Raw genomic sequence first — 21,610 nt, 5'->3', positions numbered from 1 at the left:
TCAACAGCTGTCTGGTCGTGAGCTTTTGATATTTCCCCCGTTACCTCTCAGCTCTCTTCTCTCACTTACATTTTTTCTCTGACCACTGCTCACCTTTGAAATTACAACTTCTGTTACACTTGTAAGTACATATGGCCTTCTCTGATAGCTCAGTTGGTAAAGAATCTGCCTGCAATGCGGGAGACCTGGGTTCTATCCCTGGATTGGGAAGATCCCCTGGAGAAGGGAACGGTTACCCACTCCAGTGTTCTGGCCTGGAGAATTCCATGGACTGTATATCCTTGGGGTCGCAAAGAGTCGGACACAACTGATCAACTTTCACTTTCAGAGGTAGATAACCCATGGAATTGTGTCTATAGATGTCCATACATAAGCCAAATGGATTTTAATGTGTGTATATATATATATATACAGACTGTGATGGACTGAATATTGTGTCCCCAACCCCAAATTGATATGTTCAAACCTTAGCCCCCAACTGATGTTATTAGACAGTCAGGCATATGGCCAGGTCATGAGGGCAGAGCCCCCATGAACGGTATTAGCGCTCTTACAAGAGGGAACCCAGAGACCCCTCACCCCTTCTGCCATTTGCGACACAGTAAAAAGACAGCCAGGTACAAACCAGGAAGTGCCCCCCAGAACGCGCCAGCACCCTGATCTCAGAATTCTCAGTCTCCCAGTGAGAACGAAATATACTTGCTTTTTATAACTCACTCAGTGGACAGCATTCTGCTGCAGGAATGCTGATTACACACACACGTTACAAGGGAGTTACACACACGTTACCTAGTGAGTAAGCAGACGGCGAGGTGGCGGATGCTTCTTCTGCTCCCAAGTGACTTTCTGGAGCTTTCCAAGGATGCATGTCATCCGAGTAACACATTGCTGAGTACAGGAGGAAAGCACCTGCCCCCAAAAATACTGACCATATTTTCAGCACAGAGACTGCAAGAGCGCTCTGCCGCAGTGCACACGGGGCTCACGAGAGAGGGCTCCCAGACGTACCATGGAGTTCTTCACGCTCTGCAGCAGGCACCGGTGCTGCTCCGCTATGGCCAGGGCAGCCGAGTGGACCTTCTGGTAGATGGCCTCCCCATCTCGCGTTTGAAAGACAAACAGCCCTTCACCAGTCTCACACATCCTGTGAAAACAAAGACAGAGGGCTTCTGAAAGCCAGCTTCTCCGAGCTCAATGCACCCAGAGCCTGGAACAACCCGACGTCAGCTCCATTCGCTCTGCATGAGATCAGGATTCCTGTTCACGTGTGCTGAACAGAGTTAACTGGAATCACAGTGTTTGACGAATTGTCATTAATACAGACACGCGGGCAGGGAGCCTGTCTCTTCGGGCCAACGGGGCACTGCCCCGTGTTTTTTGTCCTGAAGGTTTTGTTGGAGGTTAAGGAACAAATCATTTCTGGGCTTTCAGTACAATCCCTCCACTTCTCAAAACTGTCAAAGAGGACACCAGGGCAAGGCCGTCTCAGCACAGCTCACCACTCAGAGACGCACCAGAAGCGGGGCCTTTCAGCTCAGACGTGAGAAAGGGCTCTACGGCTCTCAGACACTGACCTGATCCTGCTTACAGACAACGGCCTGAAGAGCGATTTTATTTCCAAAACCACTGATCCAATTTTACTCCAGGTTTTCACTCCATGTGATAAACCAAACGTAGTCGGGAGTATTTTAAACAGACATAACTTGAACTGATGTGTGGAATGTAAGAGAACCAGGGAACTCAAGGATTAAGACATGTGGGTTTCATCATTAATGTTAGGAACTATGAGGGGAATCATCTCTACCTCAGGCTGTTAAAAAACAGAAATAAACTGCACTGATAAGGAAGACTGGTACATACAATTAGACCAGAGACCAGTGTGTTTTAACTACTAATATGTGTGCGTGTGTGTCTGTGTTTTCCAAGCGTGCTTAGTCGCTCAGCTGTGTCCGACTCGTTGCAACCCTTTGGACTGCAGCCTGCCAGGCTCCTCTGTCCATGGGATTCCCAGGCAAGAATACTGGGGTGAGTTGCCATCTTCCTTCGTCAGGGGATCTTCCCGACCCAGGGATGGAACCCATGTCTCCTGTGTCTCCTGCACTGCAAGAGCACGTGTATATATATATATTTGTATACACACACCACAGACACACAGACACAAAATACATATATATACAGTGATATGGGCATAGATAATTACTGAATGTATTTAATTACTCTAAATATTTTTGAAGACTTGGATAATTTTCAAAAGGATTTTTTTTCACAGTACAGTTCTGATTTTAACTACATATATCCACAGTAAACCAAGAGGTTGTTTTTGTTTGTTTTAAAGAACACTATTCAATTATTACATTATTTACAATTATTAATAATTAGTTATTCTAAGACACAATCCCTCTCCTTCCACCTCTGAAACTCTTACTGAAAACTGAATATTGGCCTGACTGCCTGAGGTTTGCTCACATCTAGAGATTCACATCAAAAGAACTTTTTAACACAGCATGGAAACCAAACCAATTTTCAACCCAAACTACTGTTAATGATTTTATCTATTCCAGTCTATGCAATTAGTGCAGTAAAAAAGGAAGATTTATCCTTATCTAATTATCTACAGTTGGCTCAATATCCCGGCCATATGGCAGTTTTCAGCATGTATAGCATAGAGTATGTTAATTGGCTTGAATTTTGCTAGTATGGACCATGTAAGAAGAAAGAGAAAAACTAGAAGGCTCTTTCAACAAACTAGCATAAAAACTAGCTTATGAGGTTGATTGTGTGATTTTAATTGTCATTTTAATTCAAAGAATTAAAAACTAAAATTCAAAGCATTTTTGCTCAAGTCCTGTTTTGTTCCCGAAGACGTCCTAAAATACTTCCCTCCTCAGCTGTCCACTCTTTACTGGACCCACCGCAGAAATGTGACTCTGTTACTCGGCACTCAGTTCTGCAAGCTTTTCGTTTTTTTCACACTTCTTTTTTTCCACCAAATATGGAAATATAACTTGTTAGGAGGAGGGTGACCTCAGTCGACTATCTAAGAGAAAGAAGTGGCCTTCTGTTTCTTTGAGGGCAGAGGTCGTCATTTAGTTACTTACTTAGATGTCAACCTTGATTTCAGAAAGGATGAAGGTTCCTGTTAACTGGGAAGCACTTACAGGATGATTGATTCATGTAATAGCAAACCTGCAACTGTATTTCTAAAACTTGATGATCTGGTGACTTTAAGGTTTTTGTAACTGCAGCCCACAGTAACGGAGTTTAGACTGTGACCAAATACTCCGGCTGACCTATTTAGTCTATCATCTAGGTGCCATCTAGCTATCTATTCATCTATCAGCTTATAAAATGCTGATGTTTTCTCTTCTGCTTTTAATACTAGTGGTGAAGTGCTTAATTTATATTATGATTATGACTCACTAATTGGCGAGAACTCTTTGAAAAAAATCACTCTTCCGTCCAATGTCTGCTTTTGGTTAACATCATGAATCCACCACAACCATCCTTTGGTGACATTTGATTCAATGATTACTGTGATCAGAAACGAAGGGAATCCAGAGAGCATCAAGTATTCCTGAAAGTCACGGGCTTTCCCTGCCTTCACCTGAGGATGTGAAAGACACACACACTCACACACACATAAATCCTTACACACACACACTTACATATGCATACATACACACTTATACACACACACTGACCACTTACAGAAAGTAACAGAGGCGTTACAACTTCAGATTCTCTCGGGGTTTAGACAAAGAACGTGAATGACTGGAGACAGAGCCTCCCACAGCACAGAGCTTCACAGACAGGCACTTACATGGGAAACACGAGCCCAGCGCAGCCACAATGAAGAGAAACCAGAATCTGATCATTTAAGAGAAACCAGAAATCTTGAATTTTTATAGGAAATAATCTGAATTTTTAATGTTGCTACTTTTTCATTTTCTTTAAGCTGTGGAGGTCAAAATGCCACTTAAGGACCATACCTGGCCAGGAGGCCACCAGTTTGCATTAAGGGGACGAAAATGCACTAAAGACCTCTAAATAGGTCAGAAATTAGGCCTTTGGTTTGCACTGCATTCATCCATACATTCAAAGGCATATGCCCTTCAGTGGGACAGCGTGGCCCAGAAAGTGTGGATAATGAACAAAAATTGACCTCAGAGGCTCTTCCATAGGTCTCTGCAAAACTCCACCCATGAGCTCTTTTATTTCATTCACATACTTCCCCCAACCCAACAGAGTTGTTCGGCGCTGTTTCATAAGCAGCTTTACGATGCATTAAAAATGTTGCTGGGGGCCTTCAGTAAAATAATGGGCCAACTCCCCAAGGCAAGTCAGAAGAAAATGGGGGGTGGGGGGGAGGAAAGGAAAGGAAGTCAAAGGAAAAGTACAGCAAAGGCGTGATGGTCTTACACAACCTCGTACTGCAGCGCGTGACTCACCCAAGAAGGGGGCAAAGATGCTCTGGGTCACTGGCCGCAGACCTGTAAATGCCCAAGTGTGGACTACTAACCGTCCTGACTCCTCTCTCTCTTTACACGCTGGCTGTGACGCCAGCACTTTAGCTACTGTCCCAGATGCCCCAGCACTCTTTCCTGATGGCCATACACTAACAGAATCCAGCTCACAGGCACCCAGAGAAAGCAAAATAAGGAGTTTAAGTGGGACCTTCTTCTGTCCTTCGAGAGGATAAAGATTTGGATACAAGAGCACCATATCCACACAGATGCACTTAGAGCTTTGACGTCCTCAGTAGCTGCGCTGCCTAAAAGCCATGTGTGCCACTCCAAACCGTGGATTATGCAACTGGTTAAGAACCCATCGAAAAACCAAGAGCTCAGAAAGTACTGGGAAATTCATTCCTTCATACACACGATAAGTACCTATCAAGGCTGTGGGAAGAAGAGGCGTGGCAGAGGTAAAGACCTGGGCTCCAGCCTCCCCGGCTGGGGTTGCCCCTTACCAGCTTTGAGGCCTGGGACGTGTCCGTAAACCTCCCCAAGCCTACACTGCCCATCTGAAAAGTAAATATAATGATGGCAACTGGCATATAAATTCATTACAAGCATTAGATGCAACACACAGAACGCAGAGCACATCTTCAGATAGCATGAATGGGAGCTCCACGTGGGCAGAGGCTGCTTTCTGACTTACTCACCACTTTTCCACCAGGACCCAGCACAGGCCTTGGCCTATATTTCGTGCCCAATAAATGACTGCAAGGGCCTGCCCTGGCAGCTCAGCGGTAAAGGATCTGCCTGCCAAGCGGGAGACTCAGGCTTGATCCCTGCGTCAGGAAGATCCCCTGGAGACGGGAATGGCAACCCACTCCAGTCTTCTTGCCTGGCAAATCCCACAGACAGTGGAGCCTGGTGGGCATAGTCCATGGGGTCGCCAATGAGTCAGCCACGACTTAGCGACTGAGCAAAGGACAAAGTCACTGCAGAAGAGATGAGGAGACAGCGGGCAGGGCTGGGGAGGGACTACTGGGGGCCTGGCCCAGGCTTCCTCGACACGTAGGGTCAGCACGCGAGACACAAGGTGCTCAGGCTTCTGAGCAGGGGACAGCTCTGTGGGCATCAATACACAGCTTTCATTTGCTTGTCAGACCTCTGTATCTCCTACTGAATACTTTAAATCACCTCATTTTCTTTCTCTTCAACAAACATGTTGTAAATGGGATGATCAAATCCGTATCATGAACCAGGAGGCTCTGCCAGAGATTGAGGGCAGACGTGAGCATAAATGCGATGAAACGCTCTGATTCGGGCCTCGGTCCAAGACGCAAGCTGAGCGCCTGCTCACTTTGCAGTCATGGGTCAGCCGCATCTCAGTCTCCGCGACCTCACGGGCTGCAGCACGCCAGGCCTCCCTGTCCGCCTCTGTCTCCGGGAGTTTGCTCAAACCCATGTCTGCTGAGCTGGAGACGCTAACGATCTCATCCTCTGCCACCCCCTTCTCCTTTTGCCTTCAGTCTTTCCCAGCATCAGTGCCTTGCCCAATGACTTGGCTTTTCCCATCAGGGGGCCAAAGTAGTACAGCGTCAGTCCTTCCAATGAACAGTCAGGGTTGATTTCCTTTAGGGTGGACTGGTCTGTATTCCCTCTCAGTAACACAGGTAAATTAGAAACTGTCAGAAGATGCACTGTCTTAAGACATGTGGCATGAACTGTGTTACTTATCCCTTTACTAATAAGGGGAAGAGTTTAGGTGTTTGTTATTAAGAAAAAAAAAAAAAAGCAGGCAACCCACTGAAATGTTTCTCTATAATTTAATCAAAACTGTAACTGAGAAGAACATGACTTCATCCCTGGAAGAGTCACATTCAGTTAACGCGATGTCTCTACCGCCTAAAATCACCTCACACTGCGGGCAGATGCACGTGCAGCTTGCAGGGCCCTGCTCTGGGGGCTGCAGGAGACAGGACCTCCCCGTCCCAGATCCCTCGCATGCTGGGACCTTGGGCGAGTTCTCTGGCCTCTTGAAGCCAGCCTCATGATTCTAACGGGAGTAATAAACTCACCCAAACTTCAGAGGGCGGGGGGACGTCTTGTTTTATATTTAGCAAAGGACCTGAATCAAGTAAGCATTCAATTAGGATTGGGTGTTGTTACTTGAGCTCTTTAGAACGTCAAAGCCAATGAGGATGAGGTTCTCGGGGAAAACGTCACGAGCCAGACACAACCACAGCCCAGAGGGAAACGCGGGTGACCGCACCCCGGTACACCAGTGAGCACGTGGGAGTCAGGTGCCTGGGAAAGGAGGGCGTGCGGCGGGGGGCGGTCGCCCGCGGCTCACGGCGCCCGGCAGCACAGCAGTGCAAACCGCTTCCTTGGGAACAGAATCATGAACGCAGGGAGATGAAGTTTCCCTTTAAGGAGAGAATCCACTTTCACTGAATAAAACCTATTATGACGGGGGTTCCCTGGTGGCTCAGGGGTAAAGAATCTGCCTGCCAAAGCAAGAGACGCGGGGTCAAAAGTCTGATTCCTGATCCAACAAGATCCCACACGCCTCGCAGCAAACAGGCCCGCGTGCCACAACTGCGGAGCCTGTGGTCCAGAGCCCGGGGCTCGCAGCTGCTAAACCCTCGTGTCGCTGAAGCCCCCGTGCTCCAGAGCCCGTGCTCCGCACAAGAGAAGCCCCCGCGATGAGCAGTCTGGCCACCACTAGAGAGAAGCCCCTGCTCGCCCAGCTAGAGGAGGTCCGAGCAGCAGGCAAGACCCAGCACGGCCAGAAATAAATAAATAAATTTAAAAAAAAAGATGATCCTTAGAAGAAACCCCAGAACGATGACGGGAAGTATCGTGTGTTTTGTTTCTCCAGCTCCAGAAAGCTCCGGGTGCCCATCCTGAAGTGTCAGCCATAGCTTAACAACCAAGCGATCAGGATGAAGACAAAGGCCCCGATCCCCAGTGTGCATCGTCCTGTGGTTCGTCTTCAGTGTGACCAGAGTTCCTGTGACCAGACCCCTTACACACACACAGAAACGATCAGCATCGCTTTTCAGATGCACGTCCTAACCCTCCCGGGTGTGGGCTCGAAGGTTTGCGGGGGAGAAAATAAACTATCCAAAGCTACACAACACGGCTAGAATAAGAGAGGGTGGTAGCTTATTACTCGCTTCTGTTCTTGAACATTTAACATGTAGTCACAGACAAAGAAAGATGATGTCTTCTTCCTTGTTTGCTTTCTCATGCTAAGCCAAGACCTCGATCTAAAAACATGTAGTCACAGACAAAGAAAGATGATGTCTTCTTCCTTGTTTGCTTTCTCACGCTAAGCCGAGACCTCGGTCTAAGTCTTTCTCTCAAGGGCGCATTTTTCCTCATCCTTCCGGATATAGCAGTTTATAAGGGCCTGGTTGGAAATGAAATGCTAGTCTCAGTTTTTAAACTCAAAGATCACGTGGTGTTGTTCAGCCGCTCAGTCATGTCCGACTCTTTGTGACCCCATGGACTGCAGCACACGAGGCTTCCCCATCCTTCACTATCTCCCAGAGTTTGCTCAAACTCATGTCCATTGAGTCAGTGGGGCCATCCAGCCATCTCATCCTCTGTCGTCCCCTTCTCCTCGCGCCTTCAATCTTTCCCAGCATCAGGGTCTTTTCCAATGAGTCAGCTCTTCGCATCAGGTGGCCAAAGGATTGGAGCCTCAGCTTCAGCATCAGTCCTTCTGATGAATATTCAGGGTTGATTTCTTTAGGATGGACTGGTCTGATCTTGCAGTCCAAGGGACTCTCAAGCACTCTCAAGAGTCTTCTCCAGGCATTAGCTTTACTAATACCTGATGAGACGAAAAGCGAGTATAGGGAAACTGCTGAACACGGCGTGACGATAACGTGTCCAAAGCTGGTGCACTGTCAGCCCCCTCCACACACCCCACTTTGGCCAGCTTTGCAGTTTAGCTGCTTTTGGGGGGTCAGGAACTCCTCCATTTTTCCCCTAATGCACATCCAACCAGTGAATAAGTTTCTTGGGCTTTAGCTTCAAAACGCTTAAGCCCACTTTCACTCACTGCTAGCAGAGTCGTCACAGCCAGACTGCCCCCTCCCCTGAGCAGCGCCGTGACGCTCCTGTAACTGGCTTTAGTCAGACAGAGTCTGGCCTAAAAGAAACGAAACCAGACCACGTCCCCTCCTTGCTTAACACTCCCTGTGTAGCTGAGAACTTATCACTGCTTAGGCGCTAAGTCAGGTCTGACTCTTTGGGACCCCGAGGGCTGCAGCATGCCAGTCCTGCCTGTCCTTCACCATCTCCTGGAGTTTGCTCAAATTCATGCCCATTGGTCCACTGAGTCGGTGATGCCATCCAACCATCTCATCCTGCCCTGCTTTCCCAGTCAAGAATTTAATCTTGTCCAAAAAGAGTTCTGGCCTTTACCATGGGCTCCTGGGAGGTCAGGGGTTTTGCTTGCCTGGGGTTCTTGACCAAGCAAAGAGTAACAATGCGGTTTAGAATGAGCTTTGGGTCACATGGCATCTGAGCTCCTGGAGCTAGCGATCTCCACCTGTGAAATCGACTCAATCCACCGTGTGGGCGATGGAGGCCCAGTAAACGCTCAGACGCTGCAGGCTGGGGAGCATCCCTGGCTGGCAGCGCTCCGTGTGAACGTCACACACCGAGAACGGGAAACATCACCCGCTTCCTCTACTCCCCACCGCCTGCCCGTCCTCTCCTGGCTGATGGTAGTCTGTATCCATCTCTGTAATGAACTATGAGTTTCATAGCTTTCAGTGAATTCTGAGTCATTCTAGCAAATGGTTCCACCTTTGTGGTATGGGAACCCCTGAACTTGAAATTGGCGTCGGAAGAGGGACAGGTCTCGGGGACCATTACTTCAGACTGTGCAGCCCCAGTGGCTCCCACGTGACTAGGACCAACAGCCAGACTCTTGTCCGTGGCCCCCGAGCCCCACACGGCCTGGGCCTGCCACGTCTCTGCCTCCGTCACACGGCGCTTCCCTTCCACCTGTCCTGCCCCGGCCGCCTGGCTCTGCTCTACACGCTCCCGACACGCGAGTTCCCCCTCGGCACCTCCTGCTTGTGCCAGAATCCCCTCCCGTCAGATCCCACGTGGCTCGCTGCCTCAGCCCTTTCAGGCCTTTACTCACACATCACTGACCGAGCAAAGCCAGCCCTCTCACCCTTTTCAAACCTGTGCCCTCCTCTGGCACTTTCCATCACCTTATTTTTCATATGGGACTTACATGTCCTAACATCTATTTCACTTTTTCTTAATGTTTGCTATTGCCTGTATCTCCTCTCCTCTAGAGAGTACGTTTCATAACTGAACGTCAGTTTTATTTATTGCTACATCCATGCTGTTTGGAACCACACTAGCTCTTAGGGTGCACTCAGGGAATGTGTGATGGAAGAAGGAACGGCTCATTTTCACTAGCCCTTTACTAGAATTCTGAGGCCCTGTCACATACAGAGTGCTCACATATACTAGTGAGCCATCACCTATGACAAAATGGTCTCAGCACACAAATGGCCAACGGGTGAAAAATGCCTGTAAAAAATGCCCAACATCACTAACCATCAGGGAAACGAGACCCACAATGAAATACAATCTCATACCTGTGAGAATGGCTGCTGGGAAAAAGGCAAGAGATGACAAGTGTTGATAAGGATGTAGAGAAAAGGAAATCCGTGTGCACTGCTGGGGGGAATTTAAATTGGGACAGCCACTGTGGAACATGGTATGGTGCTTCTTCAAAAAAAGAGAGTTGCCAAAAGATCCAGCAATTCCACTTCTGGCATATTTCCAGAGGAAATAAAGTCGCTGTCTCGGAGAAATGTCAGCACGCCCATGCTCACTCCAGCGTTGTTTACAATGGCTGAGACCCCGGAAATCACCAGAGAGTCCACCGATGTGTGAGTGGACAAGAAACAACACACGGGAATACCACTGAGTCGCAGAAAAGAGAAGGAAGTCCTGCCGGTCGCCACAGCGCGGAGGGACCATGAGGGCATTATGCCAAGTGAAACCGGTCAGAGCGAGAGAGACAAATACTGCATGATCTCACTGATATGTGGAATCTTAAAAAGCCAACCCACAGACACCGCGAATAGAAAGGCGGTTACCAGGGGCTGGGGCAGGGGATGTCGGTCCAAGGCTATAGACTTCCAGCTGGAAGGTAAATTCTGAGATCTAATGTACAGCGTGGGGACCATCATTGGAAATACTGTATTGCATACCTGGAAGACAGCAGATCTTAAGTGTTCTCACCACAAAAAGGGGAATTATGTGAGGCTGAAATGGAGCAGGACCGTACGGTCCCTGCCCCCAACCTCCAGCCATGCCCTCTGCCTGCCTTCGGTCTGTGGGAAACCTTAGTCAGAGAATACGTTTAATCAGAAAAGTGAGAAACGCCAAAACAAAGGAAAACAGTGAAAGGAGGGTAACTGGTAACAGTGCAGTCATTAAGCATCGCCAAGGACCTCTAGCTCGTCCTGCAGGGCCGTGGATGATATCCTGAGCCACATCCTGTGAGCCGTATTACAGATTCCAAAACCCCAGGGGGAATCTTCTTGATGACCGGACTGTGCCCAGGACAGGAGGGACCACAGCAGAGAACTGGCCACAAATAAACGGGAGCAAACGGACCCTGGAACCGGAGATGAACTGGTAAACAGCCAAGATGCTGCTGGTCAGACCACCGATGGCCAACGAGAAGGCGCCTGCGCTGCGCGGCACGCCCCCTCCAGCTCTGTCAAAGCTCTCACCCTGCTTGTCAGCAGGGGCTGGACAGGCGTCCACCACCCTTACCGCCCCCCACAGCTGCCGGCATCTGAAATACAGCAGCCTTTCCTTTCCACCAGCCTGGCCTGTTTGTTGGCTTTTGAACGGCAAGCAGCCAGACCCCGAACGCACACTCTTCGGTAGCTAGGTGATGACTATGTTAACAAACCTTATCATGGTGATTCTTCTGCAATACATATAGAACAATGGTCTTTTTTTTTTTTTTTACCTTAAACTCATCAATTAGAGGAAGATAAAATTTTCTTCTTCAATGAAATGTTAAATAGTCTCTTAAAACAGACTGTTTTACCAATTAGTATTATTTTCAGAGTGATATACAGAAGACACAGATGACTTCTTTTCCAAGACTGTTCAGATGCCTTTACATCCAAAAAAAGCCTTTTTCACCAATTTGTGCACTCCATTTAAGGAAAAGAACGGGGCTATGCAATGTCAATTTTCACATATTCTTGGCATACTTCAAAGTTTCTCTTAAAACGATGTCAACAGCACAAGCGAGACGTTCCTCGGCTGGTAGAGAGGGGCCCAGGGGTGGCAGTCATCCATGGTGTCCCACCACACATCACCTGATCTCCTCCAGTCCTTGCGGCACTGAGCCCAGGGCATCCATTTAAATCATCCTTGCAGCACTGAGCCCAGGGCATCCATTTAAATCAGTCAGGAGGTGGGACGGGGCCTGACGCTGACACGTGGGAACTGGGCAGCCAGCTGTGAAATTCACAGGGAAACTGGTCACCTGGCACCATGCTTCAGACAGTAAAGTTTAAAGAACAGTTCCGTGGGGACGTTACTGCAGTTACAACTTCATGTCAATTGGATCTCCCCGTAAAAAATCTGAGACCCTGCCAGTCTGATCTGCTTCACTGATGTTTCAGGGGAAACATCCAAGGGGAAAGAAACAAATAGAAGACTAGAAAATACTCAGAAATAAAATAAGCAGTGTGTCCCTTCCCCTGCCTCCCACCATCCCCATAAGCTAATTGTTCTTCATCTCTGGGGGCAATGAGTAGCAATTAATTGTGCAATTGCACTTTATTATAGACTACAGATTATATATCAACTCTGGATTTCTTAAAAAAAAAAAAAAAGACAAAACCACAGAGGAATGGTTAGATTTGCCTACATTGGGAAAGAGAGGGATAAACGGAATCTAACAGACTCTTAACAACCTTTGGTCATGATACTGCCACGCAGGAGAGATGGACGATCCTGACTGTAAGTGCTGCACTCAGAACCAAAAGAACAAACAGGAGGCTCCGGAATTAAACTAAGATAATTTATGCACGAGTGCTGGTTATGCAGTATGCCTTCTCTTCCTTAGCTCTGTAGAGTTCATCAAGAACTAGGCTGTGAAAGTGTTAGTCGCTCAGTCACGTCCGATTCTTTGCAGCCCCACAGACTGCAGCCCACCAGGCTCCCCTGTCCATGGGATTTTCCAGGCAAGAACACTGCTGCACCTATTCCCTTCTCCAGGGGGTCTTCGGGACCCACAGACTAACCCAGGCCTTCTGCGCTGCAGGCAGGTCCTCTGCTCTCTGAGCCACCGGGAAGTCCAAGAACTAGGCTAGAGGGCGCATACGTAACTCGAGACTGAGTCACGCTGATGTATAGCAGAAACCAGCTCAGCAAGGTGAAGCAATTATCCTCTGATTCGAAATGAATTTTACATAATTATTTAAGAGAAAGAGCTAGGCTAACCTGGTAGAGCTGTGACACGTAGCCTCCCTGGGAACCTTAGGGTTGGGGAGTAGGAAGGCCTGCGTGTTTCTGAATCCACCTTTCACTCACTGCTCTGGTGTGCCTTTGGGTCAGCTGCACAGATGCCCAAGCTTCCCCGTAGGATGTGAATAATAATATCCCCTGGTTCATATGACCAGCAAACGACTTATATGAGATAGTGCGTATAATATGCTTAATATAACGACTTTCTTACAGTAGTTAAGAGAACGTGTTAGTCACTCAGTTGTGTCCGACTCTTTGTGACCCCAGGGACTGTAGCCCGCCAGGCTCCTCTGTCTATGGAATTCTCCCAGCAAGAATACTGGAGTGGGTTGCCATTTCCTTCTCCAGGGGATCTTCCCAAGCCAGGGATAGAACCCAGGTCTCCCACACTGCAGGCAGATTGTTTACCATTTGAGCCACAGGGAAGCCCCTTCCTTACAGTAAGGGCTCAACAAATACCACTAATCGTTTCAGTGGCTGACATGCCTGCTAGAACATGGACCTGACAATTCTTTGTTGCCGGGGGTTGTTCTCTACGGGTTATGCTGTGACAACTGAAAATGCCTCCAGACGCTGCCAAGGGATAGAGTGTCCTTTGAGGGCAAAATCAGCCCCTGGTTGAGAACCCCTGTCCTGTATCTCAGCACCATTGTGAGTGATGTTGCTGATTACAGTCAAATAGCTGCCTTTCTTTCATTGCTTTGAGCAATAATTAAATACTCTGTTGGACAGATTTTGTTAAGTTTTTTTTTTTTTTAAACTTCACGGGTCTTCCGACAGTGTCAGTACCTCCTTCCGGCTTTGTGAGGACCGCACCATTCTATCCGTACCCTGTGTGCTTCCACAAAGTCCTCAAAGCAGTTCCGGACACAGAGTCAACACCTGGTAAGAATCCGCTTCTCTTCTGTTGGCTGATGGGGTGAGAAGATCTCAAGGCTCCTGGAGGACCCACGTGGAGTCAGGGTGACGCCATCTAGAAGGAGCAGGACTATGACATACAGCCTAGGGTCCTCATCTGGCCTCTGGGTCAGCCCAAGCCTGAAGCCAGCCGCACCACCTGCACTGGCTCTGAGGGCCAATGGACTGGGCTCTGAGGGTCAATGGCTCTCTCTTCTCTTTGCATCCCTTAGGGTTGACACAACTGCCTAGTACCTGCCAGGCGTTACGCAGGCGTTTGTCTATGCACCTTTGTTAATCTTCACAGTCATCTTGTGAGAGACAGAATATTACACTCATTTCACAGGTGGCTGATGGAAGCGCAGAGTTAGCTCATTCACTCAAGGTCCCACAACCAGTATGAGATTAACTCTGATTTCATTTCCTCCGACTCCCAGCCTAGCTTATTACACACACCCCATTGTCAATCTTGGTGCCTCAAAATGCGCCATCCAACAGGAATAACACTTAGTTTCAACTCGAACACAGGTTCTGTCCAGACGGAGCAGAATTCTGCCTGAGGTCTTTGGGAAGATTGCCTGTGTCCTAGAGGGGAATGCTGTGATGTCTTTTCAGACGCATGCTGGATATGTGAAAACCACCTGCCTGGGGAGACTTAACTCCTGTTCACCTATCAATGTAAGACAAGGAGGAAATTATCTTAGTTAATATGAAACTGCCTTGTTTTGAACACATCCAAAAATAGCCAAGGGAAAAAATTATCTTCACTAATAAAGCAAGGCAGATATGAAATCTTCACACTTGGGGGAACATGAATGATTTTATTATCCTGAGCATCTTGATGGTAACTATAAAAATCCATCTAATTTGAGTTTCAGGCAAAATATAAAATGGTAATATCACCTTGCATTTAATACTGTCTGGATCCTGCAAACCCAGTCCTGCTCTAAAACTTAGTGTAACAAAATCTCAAAGACACTATTTAATAGAAGCCCAGCGCCTTCTGGGCCACCCATATACTTCACTGCTTTCACCTACAACCACCCCAGAAGGAAGTTAATACTTAGATAAACATAAAAGGGAAGTTAAACACTTTATCCACAGTCAACAGCTAATAAAAAACAGAGATCAGACTCCACTGCTGGCTTTCAGACGGAGGAAGGGGACTCTGAACCAAAGAGTGCGGGCAGCCTCCAGAAGGTGCAGACGGCTGACAAGACAGGGAACTCCGTCCTACAGCCACGTGGAGCTGAACTCAGCCCACAGCCTGAATGAGGCTCAAAGCAGGTTTATCCCCAGAACTGGAGAAAAATCTTGCTTTGGGGAATCACAGAGCAAAGAGCCAGCTGAGCCATGCTGTGTCTCGACTTCTGACCTAATAAACGGCTGCGACTTTTAAGTAAAAAAATACATGTAAATAAATCAATAGCTCCCACTTAGTGTTTAAAGCAAAAGAATAGAGATCAGACCCTAGGGTTTCTCTGACTCCCAAACCAGGGCCCCTTATGCACACAGCACGCTGTCTGAGAAAGGGGCCAGGTCCTGAGAGCACAGTCCCAGCACCTGGCCTTCTGATCATCCATCCGGCCTCCAGTTTGCATAGCCCCACAGAGCACGGCCACTGAACAAGAATGTGTTCAAACTCCACACGTATCCCAGGTCCCTACAACATCTGAGGTGCAGCCCTGTGGGGGTGAGCTGTAGCTGTTACAGCGTCTGACCACTGGAGTTCTTGCACGAAACACCCCAAAGGACAGAGCACAGAGAGATGAAAGCCATGAACAAAAGCTCTTTCATGCCAAGTCAGTGGTGACGCCTGTGGCCAGAGACATCCGGGACACTTCTGACGCTCACGTCCTCACGTGTCCTCTTCCCTCCGCCGCTCCCTGCCCTCAGGCTCCGTGCTCTCTTCCCACATCCACATCGGCCACCTCTGCCCTGTTACTTACAAAATGTGAACACGCTTACACAATACACATGCAATCACACACACACAATCACGCACTACCATACACATAATAACACAACACACACACAATAACACAATAACATAAACAATAACACAGTAATATACACAATCACACATTACCATAATAACAACACAATAACACAACACACACAATCACACACTACCATACACACAATAACACAATAACACAACACACACAATAACACACAATAACACAATAACATAAACAATAACACACAATAACATACACAATCACACTACCATACACACAATAACACAATAACACAACACACACAATAACACACAATAACACAATAACATAAACAATAACACACAATAACATACACAATCACACTACCATACACACAATAACAACACAATAACACAACACACACAATAACACACACAATCACACACTACCATACACACAATAACAATAACACACACACAAATAACACACACAATAACAATAACATAAACAACACACAATAACATACACACAATAACAACACATGCACAATAACACACACAATAACACAACACACACAATAACACACACACAATAACATAAACAATAACACACAATAACATACACACACAATAGCACAATAACAACACATGCACAATAACACACACAATAACACAATAACAAATAATAACACAATAACATACACAATCACACTACCATACACACAATAACAACACAATAACACAACATACACAATAACACACACAAATAACACACGCAATAACACAATAACATGAACAATAACACAATAACACAATAACAACACATGCACAATAACACACACAATAACACAACACACACAAATAACACACGCAATAACACAACATGAACAATAACACACAATAACACACAACACAATAACAACACATGCACAATAACACACACAATAACACAACACACACAATAACATAAACAACATACAATAACATACACACACAATAACACAACATATGCACAATAACACAGTAACACACACAATAACACAATAACATACACACACACAATAATACAAGAACACATACACCCCTGCATGCTTACACAACACACACATAATAACACAATAACAACACACGCACAATAACACAACACACATATACATAATAACACATACACAAAAACACACACCCACACCCCTGCATGCTTACACAATGACACAAACACACACCTGCATGCTTACACAGTAACACATACACACACACACACACATACACACCTGCATGCTTATACAATAACACTCACATACACACCCCTGCATGCTTACAAAATAACACACACACACACACCCTTGCATGTGTGTAAGCAGGGGTGTAATAGCACACATACACACACACCTCCCTGCAGGCTTACATAATCACACACACACACAAACACACACACACACCCTGCTTAAACAACTCTATGGCTTCCAACCTACCACACTTGGGAGAAATATCAAAGTCTTTAAAATAATCTAGTTCCCTAGCAGTTCTGCTAGATGTCAACATGAAGTTATGCTTTTGCAAGCTAGAACATTAAAAAAAACCTGGAAGACTCAGATAATTTGAAAAAAGTTTCACAGTCATGAGATACTACAAAGGGTCACTGTTTTCAGCCTTTTGGAAATGACCACAAAAAGTCACAAATACCCTTTTCCTATTACTGTTTCCTATAAACAGGGTGAATAAAAGAAAAATGGAAAAATATGAATTCTGGAATAAATGCTGCCCAACTGGAGAAGGGAACGGCAAACCATTTCAGTATTCTTGCCTTGAGAACACGATGAACAGTATGAAAAGGCAAAATGATAGGACACTGAAAGGGAAACTGCCGGTCAGTAGGTGCCCAATATGCTCTGAAGCTGAAACTCCAGTACTTTGGCCACCTCATGCGAAGAGTTGAAAAAGAGAGTCTCCTTCATTGGAAAAGACTCTGATGCTGGGAGAGATTGGGGGCAGGAGGAGAAGGGGACGAACGAGGATGAGATGGCTGGATGGCATCACCGACTCGATGGACGTGAGTCTGAGTGAGCTCCGGGAGTTGATGATGGATAGGGAGGCCTGGTGTGCTGCGATTCATGGGGTCACAAAGCATCGGACACGACTGGGAGCCTGAACTGGCTGACTGACTGACAGAAAATGGGCCCTTCGCATGCTGATCGATGCAGGGCTCTCCCGCAGGCCAGCATGGAATACGAGTGGGGGATGATGTGAGGTGCACAGCCAGCAGAGAAGTCTGCTTTCCCTGACAAAACACCTTCCATACCCAATTTCACTGGTTACAGTTTATACATAAATGCTTTTGGAGGGAATCCTGGTGGTCCAGTGGTTAGATCCTTCACTTCAACTGCAGGGGGCAGGGTTCAATCCCTGGTTGGGGAACTAAGATCCCACAAGTCACGAGGCATGGCCAAAAATATTAAAAACGATACTAAATGATTTCTGACACCGACACAGGGAGAAATACCCATCTTCCCAAACAAATTCTTAATTTTCTATCAAGATTTTCCCATAAGGGTAATAAACAAGTAATTCTGACTTAAGGACACTGCTCTAAAGATTAAAGTTTTACTTGCTAATGCAAGAAACGTTGTGTCTCTGAGCAACTCACTGATGTGTTTATACCATTTCCATTTCCAGGTTCCTAAAATGTAAACAGACCAGAGAAGAGGTGCATGGGTGAGAAGGCTTTAAACACTTTCTAGGATGATTGTAAGAGCGCTGATTCGATCATGTACCTGAAAAGCGAATTTTAAATAACTGGGCTATGTTTATACTGAGGTGAGCAGATTAGTGTGAGTGGAGCATTGCTGTGGCGCATTCACATGCAGCAGGGCTTTAGGGGTTTAGAAGTCATGTCATTATTCTTATTATGTGAATGCTCCTGTGAGGGGAGAACTGTCTACTTTATAAACCAAAAACAAAAACCTTTTAAAGTCACGAGTTGATTTTTTTCAACTTTAAAATCAGGCCATATACAGAAGAACTTGGATTTCTTAAAATTTAGAAAGAAAGATTGAGGGCAGAAGGAGAAGGGGACGACAGAGGATGAGATGGTTGGATGGCATCATCGACTCGATGGACATGGGTTTGGGGGACTCCAGGAGTTGGTGATGGACAGGGAGGTCTGGTGTGCTGCGGTTCTTGGGGTCGCAAAGAGTCAGACACGACTAAGCAACTGAACTGAACTGAACTGAGTCATTTAAAATTCTAAAATATAACATTTAATCTCAGTGTTTCCAAAAAAAGAGCCTACATTCTGAGGAAAGAGGGGTGACAATAAGATGCTGATTAGACTAATACTTTGTAGCTAATGATCAACCCCATATTACTGCACCCTCTTCTCTCTCCAAAATTAACTTTGAAAAGGAAACGGGAAAAACCTCGAAAGTGCTTATTAGCTCTTGCAGTAAGCAAGCTGTGAAATCAATCTCTTCTTAATATTAGTGTCATTCATTACTATGTGAGAAAAATAGATTAAACTTAACAAAGTGCAACTGGAAAAGTGTCAGCAGCCCCTCACGTTGGTAATCTACCACAGCTAGCTCGGGGAGGAAACATACACATCAAAATGGAGGTTTTCCAAAAACCAGGCCTGGGAAGAGGACACTTGTACCACTGGTACCTACTTTAACGTCAGCCTGTGGTAGGGGCTCAAACCGTGTAATGAAACTTTCACATCACATTCATGAAACATTAGCCCCCTCCCTGGAAAACAAAGCCGTGCTGAACACACAAACGGTGGTTTAGTTGGTAAAGAATCCGCCTGCAATGCGGAGACACGAGTTCGGTCCCTGGGTCCAGAAGGCCCCCTGGAGGAGGAAAAGGCAACCCAGCCCAGTGCTCTTGCCTGGAGAATCCCATGGACAGAGGAGCCTGGTGGGCTACAGTCCGTGGGGTCACAGAGGCGGACACGACCGAGCGACTAAACCGCCACCACGCCATTCACAGCGTCGTAGTCACAGGCCCAGGTGTCTCCCCCGTGTGCTGCGTGCTGGATCTCACAGGAAAACCCAGGCCTCACATGACGTGAACTTCGGGAAAAAACGTAGACAAACAGTCATGGAACTCACCTCCCTGCCTCAAAAGTGAACCAGGAAGCATCTCGCCCATACCGCCGCAGCGCACTTAGCGGCCAAGAGATGAGTTTGACTCTGGGATTCTGGGCGTCCCAAAGACAGATGTGCTCATATGTGATCTGCAAGGCACATTCGCCATGTACATCTAAGTTAGGAGATGGCATCAAATACACATTGAATCTCTCTGGGAGAAAAACAAAAGGTTAGTCTAAAATCCCCAGGAATAAAACATCACAGACACTGTAGGAACAAAGAGGCATTTCAAAACAATTCAAGCTCTTATTCTAGGTTTTGGTTGAATATTCAGGAAGATAAACCTTTCTCATAAATCAACACTTCCAGAAAATGCTTTTCTAAATGACGACTACGTTAAATAACATAAGAAAGATGCAGCCTGCTGGTCTCTGTACATGCAACGCTATTTACATGAGCAAGATCGTTTTTAGAATATTTTAGCTTGCATGATAAAAGGTTTGCATCCCAGTAAGAGACTCTAACAATGAAACCATCAAAAACAATTCTTTTCCTGCCAAGTACTTGTTAATTACACCCACACTTTTGAGTTCACAAAAGATGCAGGTGCAAAATCATTGTTGCATGGTTTATTGATATTAAAGTTATATTAATCAATTTATAATTTTCATAACACTATTCTACCTCAAATTATTTAAATAAAACTAATGCTATGCACTTAACTGACCAACAGTTTGGAAAAATTCCAATGTATTTGGACTAATTTTAACAAAGAGCTCTCGTTAGCCAAATACTGGAAAGAAATATTCATTTGCTTATTTGTGTGACTTAAAATTTCACCATGATTACTCTGAATAAACTACTTGGCTTATTAATACAACTGAATTTTCATCCCCACAGATACAGTCATGGTATTTCTGTTACATTCCTACAAAATTCATTAATTCAGGAAGTTATAGAGTCTAAATTTTGAATGAAATATGAACAAAAATATTATTACTACAGCAAATACTTTTTAATCTATTTGTCATTACAATAGACTGCCTGCATCTGAGGAGATAGTAGACACTAATAATATCACTGGTATTCTAAATTAATAAAAAAAGTCAACAGAATTTTCATAGATTTAAGTTTAAGAAACAAGAGTGTCAAGATTATGTTTACAAATGTATTCAAGCATCTATTCTGCAAATTTTCTAAGTTATTTTAAACTCCCAATAAGCAAACGTTTGCTGCTTTCTAGCAACTATTATTTTAAAAGTAAACTCTAATGGAGTAAATTTCTACCTGGAGAGCTCTGAAATAAGAAAGTCTGTCATCAATAAGCAGAAAATAAGAGTCCATGGGATTGCAGAGTCGAACATGACTTAGGGACTAAACAAAAACCGTAACAGAGATCTTTCCCAATCCACTCGCTTGGAAGTTCTGTCATTACCTCGTCCAAGGATAACAGTAACATTGGTAGAGTGACCACTTTAATTACAATAATTTTAAGTCATACAGTTAATCTTGCAAAATTCCTCAAAAGACAGAGCTGAGTTTTTTTATAAACCCTAGTAGTTATATACCAGAGGTATTCTTATTCCTATTTGACAGAACAGGAAACTGGGGCTCAGAAAATTGGTACCGAAGGGCAATTCCTAACATGCTTAGCCGCTCAGACATGTCCGACTCTGTGACCCCGTGGACTGTGG

General features: G+C 45.8%; 1 protein-coding gene across 3 annotated transcripts in view; it reads right to left on the bottom strand.

Moving 5' to 3' along the window:
* DOK5 (docking protein 5) overlaps positions 1 to 21,610 on the bottom strand; it is a 148,731-nt gene that overhangs the window by 37,677 nt on the left and 89,444 nt on the right. For all 3 annotated transcript variants that reach the window (XM_052650688.1, XM_052650689.1, XM_052650687.1), the window contains 2 exons: positions 19,938 to 20,127; positions 1,009 to 1,144 (listed from right to left, as the gene is read on the bottom strand). In XM_052650688.1, the coding sequence (XP_052506648.1) occupies positions 1,009 to 1,144; positions 19,938 to 20,127 (326 nt within the window). The remainder of the gene's footprint in view (positions 1 to 1,008; positions 1,145 to 19,937; positions 20,128 to 21,610) is intronic.

The sequence above is a fragment of the Budorcas taxicolor genome, chromosome 13 (assembly GCF_023091745.1).
Source record: "Budorcas taxicolor isolate Tak-1 chromosome 13, Takin1.1, whole genome shotgun sequence".
In the NCBI taxonomy this organism is placed as follows: Eukaryota; Metazoa; Chordata; class Mammalia; order Artiodactyla; family Bovidae; genus Budorcas; species Budorcas taxicolor.
Note: the sequence above shows the minus strand (reverse complement) of the source record. Positions and strands in the feature narration are given on the sequence as shown.